Source organism: Triplophysa dalaica, chromosome 1 (assembly GCF_015846415.1).
Source record: "Triplophysa dalaica isolate WHDGS20190420 chromosome 1, ASM1584641v1, whole genome shotgun sequence".
Taxonomy (NCBI): domain Eukaryota; kingdom Metazoa; phylum Chordata; class Actinopteri; order Cypriniformes; family Nemacheilidae; genus Triplophysa; species Triplophysa dalaica.
The window spans coordinates 30,487,856-30,498,980 of NC_079542.1; the positions used below are offsets into that span (position 1 = coordinate 30,487,856).

The 11,125-nt window shown below is 37.7% G+C and overlaps 1 protein-coding gene across 4 annotated transcripts; it reads right to left on the reverse strand.

Moving 5' to 3' along the window:
- Positions 1 to 293: 293 nt before the first annotated feature.
- LOC130429946 (hepatocyte growth factor activator) lies at positions 294 to 10,739 on the reverse strand. 4 transcript variants are annotated; one of them, XM_056758824.1, is made up of 14 exons: positions 10,298 to 10,739; positions 10,132 to 10,190; positions 9,939 to 10,035; positions 6,741 to 8,343; positions 6,318 to 6,436; positions 4,905 to 5,036; positions 4,697 to 4,807; positions 4,395 to 4,569; positions 4,140 to 4,237; positions 2,095 to 2,341; positions 1,748 to 1,887; positions 1,241 to 1,381; positions 1,013 to 1,155; positions 294 to 913 (listed from the first exon to the last, which is right to left on the reverse strand). In XM_056758824.1, the coding sequence occupies exons 4-14, from the start codon at positions 6,854 to 6,856 to the stop codon at positions 692 to 694; spliced, it is 1,644 nt and encodes a 547-aa protein (XP_056614802.1). In that variant the 5' UTR covers positions 6,857 to 8,343; positions 9,939 to 10,035; positions 10,132 to 10,190; positions 10,298 to 10,739; the 3' UTR covers positions 294 to 691. The 4 variants fall into 4 exon arrangements, with proteins under 4 accessions (XP_056614802.1, XP_056614781.1, XP_056614794.1 ...); XM_056758803.1 differs by having other exon boundaries at positions 6,318 to 6,455; positions 8,270 to 8,343; positions 10,132 to 10,195; XM_056758816.1 differs by having other exon boundaries at positions 10,132 to 10,195.
- Between the last annotated feature and the right edge of the window lie 386 nt (positions 10,740 to 11,125).

Consider the following 11,125-nt stretch of genomic DNA (forward strand, 5'->3'; position numbering starts at 1 on the left):
TTTAAGAATAACTGTATTTACCAGCTTGGGTTTTCCTCTCTTGTCTATTAGAATATTTAGAAATGTCTGATTGAATCTGATTCTTTCTGATTGTATTTTTCCTTAGGATCAAACCCAAAACCTTTGTGTTGCTAGTGCAATGCTCCACCAGTTGTGTTTCAGTAACACAAAGATTGTATGCATGTTGTACACCGATCTACACATTGGACTATTGCAAAAGCCTGATGACACGAGGGTTTCTTGTGACCTAAAGTTATTGTAAATTATTTTTACAAAGAATAGAAAGATGAAACTGGTTGAATTTCATATTATTACACATGCTTAAAAGTAAATCATATAGTTTATAAAGAGTGTAACGACATACACATTGGGTGATACAACAATACACTGACCTATTTTCTCATCCGTCAAGTCAGGCACCTTAGCCTGTACAAACACTAGTTCATAACTATTTAATTTAAAAATATATATGAAACAAATATTATATAACACTAACATTACAGTGTACATCATACATGTACCATAAATACAATAAATGCCATTAAAACATGTAATTGCCAGCAGCACCACAAAATAACAAAAAGTTCAGTATAATCATTAATATCATTAAGTACTCACACAGTTACATGACCACCGTAATGAAAAGTCTAACCTAACACTTAAAAGAATACATTCACAGTCGTTTACAGGTTCAGCAGTCATTTCCACTACAAACAATTGTATTGGCTGATCTATTTTGAGGTTTATTTTTCTTGGACGATTTGATGATGCTGTTTATCCAGTCAGAATATTTGGGCACTAGAGTATAGACGCCTGGTTTTCCGGTCCGGCCACATCCATCTCCCCAACTGATGATGCCATAAAGGAAGTTCACTCCTTCACACTGGCAAGCTAGAGGACCACCAGAGTCTCCCTGCACAGACACAAAACACATTGGGGACATGCCATAGAATTCAGAGTTTTTTACAATGACCTAATGGTATACCTATTGGACCTATAAGAGTCTTTTTACCTGACAGGCATCCACACAAGAGTCACTTCCAGCACACATCATTCCAGGGCGGATCTCTGAGCCATACATCTCTGGAGACGAACACCGCTCGAAGGGAATGACCTTCACCACTCCCTCCATCAGGTTAGAGTACGAGTTTGCCTCTGAAGAATGCAAAAACTCACATGAATAAAATGCATGTTCTATGTAGACAACTAATATCGCCCAGTGTACAGTACTTGCACTCACTTTCGTGCATATGACCCCATCCAGAGATTTTACAGCAGGTGTTATCCGGGAACGTCATGTCTTTCACTGGCACGCAGATCGGTCTGATGAACTGTGTTTTCTGTGCACAACGTCCATTTGCCTTTTTCAGCTTCACTAACACTAGAAACACCACACTTAAGCTGAGGGTAACTTGGGTAAACACACTTTGACTCACTTGCAAGTCTCAAGTTCATGAAACTTGCATGTGTGTATTTTATTTTAAAATAGATCATCTTTCTATTTTGGCAAATAAATCCTCTATCACCCTTTGCTCCTGTTTGCATATTACACAACATTAAACATATGACGCTTTAAATCTTTTTTTTTTTTAAATGAGTGAACTGCTAACATGAATGTGTTAAGCAATACTGTGTAACGTTTTCTGACACTGTCAAACATTCAATCTATTACAACGTACAATCATATTATACAATGTATAATGTACATCAATTCATTACAACATGATGACTCGAGGTTGAAACTCACCAATGTCATTTAAGGTGGGCTGGTACTGAGTGTAACGTGGGTGTAAAATGTACTTCTCAACTCCAAACCGTCTGGTATTGGGACCCGTGTCATTAAAAGAATGTTGTCCGAGAACAACCCGAATCTTGGACAATAATGGACTAACAAAAGGAAAAGGTTAACATTTATGTCAATAGTTACAAAATCCACTTACAAAATATAGAGTGAAAATTAAAACGTAAAAGTATAAGTATGAACAATGATACTGCATATATTTTCTTATAAACGCTTTTGATTGTTTACGATGATACTTCACAGAAATGTAAAAAGTTTTAATATTTCAGGTTCAAATTATTAAAGGGACGCACACATACTTGCGCAGGAAGCAGTGAGCGGCTGATACGATCCAGCAGGAGGAAACCAGCGTGCCTGCACAGAACTCATCTTCAATGTACAACGCTGCCATCCAGGGGTGAGCACCAGGCAGTGCAGATGTTCCGCCCATGATACGACCCTGAATCACCCGCTTCTCGTGTCTCTTGCCACACACCGGTGTCCTAGAAGGGGAACGGGACGGTCGTGGTGGATTTGGAACAACTGGTCCTCGCCGGGTGGCTGTGAACAGGAAAATAGTGAACGATTTTAATACATACACGTAAAAAAATTGAGACCACTCCAATTTTTCATTTCAGATCAGCATTTCTAGATGTATTGTGGCCATTCCAATCCAGTATTTGTTGTATTTAAAAAAAAGATAAACTCAGGAGCTACACAAAGTCATCCAACAGCAATGTGAAAGACTGAAAGAATGACAAGACAGATGAAAACTGTGATAAAAATATTGTTGCACTTTTCCTGAACACATGTACGAAAATTACTGTTGTGGTCTGAAAAAATAAATGCAAATATACATAATATTTTATTTGAAATTTGGGAGAAATATTGAAAATATATTTTTTAACCTTTACACGAATTTGAATTGGTGTGAAATGGTCTCTTATTTTTTCCGTATATGTTTAAAAGGAAATTCTTAATTATTATTTTTATCTCACCTTCTAATACAAATATCGACACATTTTAAAATCAAAATTAAGTTACTTGACAAAAAAATGATATAGATATTAAGACTTCAGATTTCATGATTTCATTTCCATGAACCCTAAAAGTTATTTTTTTTATAAAAAGCATTTACTTTATCATGATGTTTCAAGATTTGGTGACTTCTGATGGATTAGCAAAATTTGCAATCTAATGATTCTAAATTGTTGTAAAAAATTATGATTCTAAATTGAATTAAAAAAACAATAGAAAAATATATTATCTTCATTGTCTTCATAACAATAATGCTTATGTAGTTTTTTTTGTCACAAGATGGCAGCAATGATTTATAGAAAAACTAAGATATATTTAAAAATAGGATTTAAATGAAATTGTAATAAGTGCATAGCTTGTGATAAAATCTTGAATTAAAACACAAAAAGTGTATTAAAAGAACACGGTTGCCCTCAAGAGGGCCTATGCATATTAATCCAAGTCTTTTTAGAATGTTTGCTATCAAAGTTCCTCATAGGTCTCAGACAATGAATAAATGAGTAATAAATAACAACTGCCCAAAAAACACTTTGTTTTCAATGTATCAATATAGTTTTTTATATTTCTGACCACATGTAAATAAACAATTTTTGTTCTCCTCAAATCTCTTTATCACTCAACCTCAGTTAAAACCCATTGTAACCAATGATGCTGTATACTGGATCCGGTGCAGTGCACAAGTCATGCCGGTCACACTTTATTTTAGGGTCCAATTCTCGTTATTAACAAACCATCAACTATGACTTTTGCCTTAATAAAGCCTAATTTGTTGCTTATTAATAGTAAGTAAGGTAGTTTTTTAGGGTAAGGTGATAGTTCACCAAAAAAAAGAAAAAAAATCAACATTTACTCCCCATCAGATTGTTCCAAACCTGTATAAATTTCTTTGTTCTGCTAAACACAAAGTCCGTTTGGTCACTGACTTTCTTCCAAATATCTTCCTTTGTGTTTAGCAGAACAAAGAAATGTGTACAGGTTTGAAACAACCCTAGGGTGAGTAAACGATGATAGAAATGTCATTATTGGATGAACATCCCCTTTAAGGTTTGGGTAGAATTAGAGATGTAGAATATGGTCATGTAGAATATGTGCTAATTATAGGCATGCTAATACGCAACTAGTTAATAGTGAGAATTGGCCCCTAATCTAAAGTGTTGCATAGTGCCATGTTTTCCCAGTTTGTTATCTATAAATAATTTTTAAGATTAGCACACAGTTTCTCATGTCCTATAAATTCTGTTAGGATTCTGCAGAATGTTTCTAAAACCTGGTGTTTAATTAATATGTATGTGTGTGTGTTTGTGTGTGTGGCTGAACTGACATGGTCGTTTGGAGCAGCGTGGGACATCGCAGTACTCCCAGGAAATGTATCTGCCTCTCATCGTGTAACACCACGGCAGCTTATCTCGATCTGGGCTCCTGCCAAATAAAATAATTTAGATGCTTCAGATGATTTAATAGTAAAGCTTTCTTTAACTTGAACATTCTCTAGAAATCACTAACATCTTTATTATTAAAACCCAAATAATTCTTCACATTACCATGACAAAACATGGTAAAGTGTGTAAGTAGTCACCTGCAGAAAGAGTGTGCCCCTAACCCCCTGAGGGGGGCGCTGTCTACTGTATCTACTGTCAGCTCATCAAACAGCAGGTCAGAGTTCCACGGTAGACACGACAGTCCAGACACTGTAGTGTTGGCTATGCCACGGTACAGTTCGCCTGAATCACGGTAACACTGCTCTATTGGGTCTGATGTCACACAAATATAAGTTTTTCAATTCAATTTCATTTATGCATACAATTTAATAATAATTAAAAAATCCCAATGTTCATTCATCTTCAATTTGCATGTGCGTCTGCGTGTTTATATACTCACTGATGTTACAGTACTGTCCAATGTATCCTGATGTGCACCCACACACCTCTTCACTTGTGGCCTCGATCATTCTACAGACTCCGTCATTGGCACAGCTGTTTCTCAAGCATGCTAAACACACACACACACAAACACATACATAAACAGTGTTAAAAGGAAAGAAGCAGCCCCAGGCGATCAAGTATCAGGTGTTTTTAGTATGTCTTACCGGTGTAACGTGTACGCTCGCAGGTGATCCCCCCGCTGAGGCACGTGCACAGCTCTACGTTCCTCATGTAGATCCGTCCCCACGATTCTCCTATATCATAGTACTTCAGATGCAGGGGTTCGTAGCAGTTCTCTACAAATCAAAGCACAGACGAGAAACTAAGAACAAACATGTGACTCATCCACCAATCAGATCAGGCCTGAAGAAATAATATCAGATAACGCACACAACAGATGATATATAAACACTGCATGGGAGGAAATGTGATACTGTTGAAGCAGAGAGAATTCTTTATAGAAAAGACGATGTGCTGGTGAACTGAACAAGAAAAATAGGAAAACTTGCTCACAAACACATGCTTATACAGCACTGTATATTATCATGTCATTTTTTATTTTGCAGATATATTAAAACATAAAAACATGGTAAAAATATAGATGAACTAAAAACCTGGATGAATTTACTTGGATATGTTGAGCTGTTGTAAATAGAAATAGCTTGTTGTATGTTTTTAAACATTTTAAAACGAATACTTCTTTCAGAAAGTATTGTTATCTCTCATAAAAACACTTAAGTCAATGGAAAGTCCTTGTAATGACATTCAGTACGTGTGTGTTTTTAAACAGCATGTTCTCAGACCTCCACTGAAGTTTGTTGTGAAACTGAGGATCTAACCGACATCTTGAGAAACTTTGGAGAACCTGGGAAACCTTCTGGGTTTTATTGCATAATTAAAAAAAAGAATGTGCAGCAAATACAGAGCTGATGACGTCTCTAGTACATTTGAACACACAAATGACACATCGATACATCCTCTGAGCCAATATTATCATTTTGAGATGATTTCATGGGTCAGTAACCAGTCTGAATAGCCAATTGACCTATGTGTCAGTTCCATAACCAAGCAATAATGTCATTGGGGAAAACCCAACTTCTGTCTTTTTTTAGTACATTAAATACTTTGCAAATAAGTGTTTTTGTGATTCAAGCATGTTTCTGTTTTTGAATTAGTATATCATTCCTGTCTGTGAATGTCCAATACAGCTACTTTTCAGGAAACAAAAAAAATCATTGTTCACATTATACTTACTAAAATTTACATGCTCCTTTTGTTTAAATATTTGCAGAATTCCACAGACAAAAATGAAGTGTGACCATAGTAATGATTTATGATAAAAATGGATTTACAAAGATTATGCCTGACAGAGATGATATCAGCCATAAGTGATCTATTCTATAAATATTAGTATATCAGCATCATTTATTGAAAATCCTGTATTGTTTTGACACTATCAAACACATGTTTATGTAAGCATGTGAGTGAAAATCCATACTCGATAATTCATAATTTCATCACACTGTATGAATGAACAGCATCATTACATGGTGTGTGTTGGTGTTTGTTTGACTCACTGTTGTCACATAAGGCTCCACTAAAGCCGTCGGGACACACACAGTCAAATGACTGCAGATCAACTGCGACACACACGCCACCATTATAACACGGGTTTGATCGACAGATTCCCGGATCCCTGTGAATAGGAAGAAACCCTGTCAGGAGGAAAACATACAGAAAGAAATCAGAATGTACAGACACAACTTGCTTATCATTAAAAAATCAGATCTGTGTCATCGCTATGCTGCATGCTTGCGTGTGGGCGGAACAGTGTTCTATATCAGAAACTCCACTGTCAGTGAATCATGTGCAGTATTTGCTTTCTAGATATGTAGCTTCAGCGCTAGTTCTGCCAGGAAGACTCAATCTTGTATCACTCATTGCCAATCAACACCCAACCAATCACCTTCCGACATGAAACATAAAAGATCGCCACTTACCCCTTCCTATGTCCGCAGTCGGAGCTACGTGATTCGCCCCCCATCCTCCCCACCACCACCAGGAGGTCCCTGTCAATATAACCCCAAGGGGGTTGGCTACGCCCCCGCCTTACCATCTCAAGGCAGGAAGTGGAGGACTTCTTGGCCCTCTGGATGCGAGCCACGGACAGGGCCTACTCCAAAGAACTGTTACCATCTTATTATATCCATATATATTCTGTCTATCAGCTGTCAAATAAATGTTGTATACTCAACTTTGGCCTCCGAGTCTTTCTGGTAGAACTTACACAATGACTAAGGAAATGTCCTCTGGCATGACAAAGCACCACTGTCATCTGTGACTAATGTGTAGGAGGTATTTGAGCAGTGAATAAAAGAACGTCACCTAGATTTGAGTATATTGTATTTGATGAGAAACATTCATGTTTATATTAAAATCTTCAATAATATTGGCTTTTGATCCAGATCCGGAAAGTTTGAGTTTGAGAGACTTAAGTATTTCTGTGTCTATTCTGAGCAGACTTAAAGGGGTCATATGGCGCGAATAGGTGTTGTTCTGTGTCTTACTGTGTCTTCTGTGTGTTATAAGTTATAAGCAAACCCAGACCTGCCTGAAACGCCTCGTGTAACCACACCCCCACAAATCTACGTCAGTTCGTGGTAGCATTTGAACAAAACGGCCCAAATGGAAACTAAGTAAGGTGGACGTACTTGTAAATCAAATTGTATCGTCACCGCCGCAGCCATGTCGCGGAGACGCTGTGTGTTTCCTTGCGAAAAGAAAGCCTCTTTGATTGCCATGACAAAAGATGAGACAACAAAAAACGAAGTGTTCAAGTTTGTGCAGCGCATTTCACCGATGATTGCTTCACGAACGTGATAGAAAGCTTTGGTTAAAAGGTGGGGCCATTCCAACCATTACAACTTCGCTGGGGTTTCAGATTCGCAGTCTGAAAGAACATTTTATGCTTAAAAGTGAATTTGAACTTGTTTTCTTTTGAGGTCTGAAAAAATACAGAGCATCTTTTCTGTTGTTTTGACCTGTTTCTCCAGTTTTTATTTACTGCGAACAAATGCAGATAGAACTTTGCATTGCAGAAGATTTAGTATGGAATGAATAAATATGTTTCAAAGCTTTACAACATTACTAAGTGAAACTTCCCCTTTATAGCATTGTGCTTATGCTACTTCTGACTGCGTGCATGTGAGAGACCCTTTTCCGTGAGCATATACATAGCCTGTACATCTAAAGCAAAGCTGACGCATTTGGAAAACCCCCTCTGTACATGTTATAAACACAAAAGCCTGCGTCTTTCAAACAACACGTGACTCATTTACACATTAACATAAACATATCCGTCAGAAAGAAAAACACTTGTGATAGACACGACCGGAAAGTATAATCACGGCCGTGTTAAGACATTCTTAACACCATAGCCGTGACTGAGCAGTCTAAAGCTCTGACTGCAAAGAACACTGTTGGCGTGAAGGCTTTCATTGCAAGAAAAAGATCAAAAGAAATGTCTTACTATTAAACAGGCGTGTGCGCGGACTACACACTCCCCACTGACGGTCACGGTCGAAGTTGTGAGTGAGAGAACACCTTGACAAACAAAAGCACAATGAATCAGTTATTCCAAAATTGTGGAAAGATCAGATGTACAGATAAAGAAAAAATAAACGGCAGTTGTTCGATAAGCTTTGACCAAAATATTCTAGATCTAATTGAGTCACCGACAGCAGCAAAAATGGAATGAATGCAAATAATAAAATGCAATTATTTATGTACACTTGCTAAATACATAGGCTTAATACATTTTGAAAAGAGGTTAAAGGCATAGTTAGCCTAAGGATTTAAATACTGTCATCCTTTATGCATTACTTTTTCTGTGGAACACAAAAGAAGATATTTTGAGAAACGGCCCAGTGGTTTCGTCCATACAATAAAAGGATAATGAGGACAATGTTGTTTGGTTACCACCATCCTTCGAAATATCTACTCTTGTGTTTTTTGCAGAAGCGAGAATGTCAGACAGGTTTTAAATAACATAAGGGCGGGTAAATGAAAGAATTTCCAAACGGGGGCATAAACTATTCTTTTAAAACGCTGGATACATTTCAAAGCAAATTTATCTGTACCTGCTAGAAGGGTCCAGATGAGGCAGACGCCAAAATGGGCAAGGTGCGTGACATGCTCTCATCCTCAAAAAACATGAAAACTATGCAATATAAAAGAATAAATGATCCAGGCTGCATTTGAAATCGGTTCATTTGCAGTCCGGATAGAGATGGTTTTGACGATAACAGCTTTTTTTGTTTTGGTGAAGTATTGTTTGCCAAAAGCATGAATGCATGGATATTCAAGAGATGTGTTGGGTTACATTTGATGACTTATGTATCTGGGTTTGGAAGATACCATTTGAGAAGCATTGATTTTGTGTTCATTCAAGCAGCACAGCCAAACAAATCCTTCTATGCTCATGCATGGGGTGAAAACTTAAAGCAGAGTTCTGTCCACACTTGTTTCAGTGTAAAGTAAGATGAATTACCATAAAGCCCCTATGATCTCTCATCACTGCCCGCATCTCTCTCCATTTGATAAATTGACATTTTATAAATTGACTGTTGGTAACTTTTTATTGAATTGATACACATAGTTATTTTTAAGCAATTTAAATGATAATGAGGGAATATTTTTCCCACAATGAGAACAGTGACTGTGAACAGGTCAGGATGCATGATGGATGGCAGTCAATTGTTGAAAATAACATAAACATTTTAACATATATTCTTATTCATTAATTGGGTGTGAGCTTTTCTTTTAGACCTGAGCTGGCAAAGGATCTGGATTTGGGCTAATCAGACACTTGGAAACCAAGGTTCCAAATTTAGAGTAGGTTAGACAAAAATCCGGTTTAGGCTGGTGAAGAAGATGTTTCAAGCTATTTATCCAGCCAAAACCCAGATATATAGTAAGGATTTTAACTGCAGGTAAAGCAGTTAAAAATTCTTTCTGTTCTCTTGATATGCGACCCATTTGCTGTGAACCGCTGCATTACATCTGTGCATTTCATTACAGATCTAAAATAGTCTTTAATCATTTACAGGCTAATATTTGGGGTACAGCTGCATTTTTGTGCATTGCAACATCATGGCAATAGTCTGTGATCCAGTGTGTGTGGGTGTGTGGGTACTTACCAGGTCTTAGATTTAGAGTTCAGAGGAATACACTGGTGATAAATTGTCCCGCCAAGGCGAAAAGGAAACTTGCACTGCCTGCCATCTGTTGTGAGAACTAAACATACACACACACAAGCACACACATTTTGCATTGTTTACAAAAGTTGTGAGAAAAAGTAAAGCACCCCGAAAGACTTGGGACAGTTCGTACCTTTCTGAATTGAACTGTTGGACTCTCCGAAAACGAACAGATCAATACCAGGTGGCTTTCTGCGCTTTAGAACACAGATAAACAGACGAAAAGAGAGAGATGTCTGAATGCGCATGCCAAAGTATCCCAGAAAACAAACTTCCGCTAACTTAACCGGGACACTTACCGATCCAGCGCACTGCAAACAGGGCAATAAAATAAAATATGAAAGGAGAAAAATCATTAAGCAATCCCAGCTCCGCATTTCTGGACGAATTGTTCTCCACATACAAACTGCTTCAAATGTTTCGCTGGGAAAGCAGTAAAGCAGATCTACACAGAGGGTATCTGCCCTGTTATAAACAGAAGCGTCATCTGTAGGTCCCCTCCATTATATCCCGGGGCGATCGATGCGTAAAACCTCTCCGCAGGAAAAGTTTCTCCAAAGGAGTTCCCACGAGAGAACCCTGTGATTACACCTTGCAGAGTGGGCAGACCCAGCCCGGCATTAGCCTGTGATGTAATTCTGCTCCGCATGCTTTGATTTTGGGGCAGTTGTCATGGAATCCGCCCACTCGTGGTGTTGCGCACCTTCGAGCGGAGAGGAAAAGAAAAAGCGGATGCAGGTTTTGCGCGTCACAGCAGCGGTTGCATGGCGCTTCATTTTTACATCAAGAATGCGTTTAATCATTCACCGAAACTTCCTCGACCTTGAAAGCTGAAGGAATTCCCGAGAAAGAGAGAGAGAGAGAGAGAGAGAGAGGAGAAAAAAGAGATGGGTATTCTCAATCCATAGCAAGAAGATTATAATAATAATAATCAGTGTTGTAAATCATTAGAAAACACTATTGGGTCATGAAACTTTGCACATACACGTCCAGTTCACATTTCATTAAATTATAAATAACGCTGTGGCAATTTTATCAGCATAACTAGACCCCTCGACAAAAAAATAACAATGTAAAGTTATATTTACAAATAATAATTAAAGAAAGATAAAAACTAAATTAATTTT

Excerpts from the sequence above, each read along its gene's own strand:
- LOC130429946 (XM_056758803.1), bottom strand. The coding sequence starts at position 10,399 with ATGTGGAGAACAATTCGTCCAGAAATGCGGAGCTGGGATTGCTTAATG. Across the intron at positions 1,382-1,747 it reads GCCCACCTTAAATGACATTG|TGTTAGTGAAGCTGAAAAAG; the intron begins GTGAGTTTCAAC and ends TGGTGTTTCTAG. Across the intron at positions 1,156-1,240 it reads ATGGGGTCATATGCACGAAA|AGGCAAACTCGTACTCTAAC; the intron begins GTGAGTGCAAGT and ends TGCATTCTTCAG.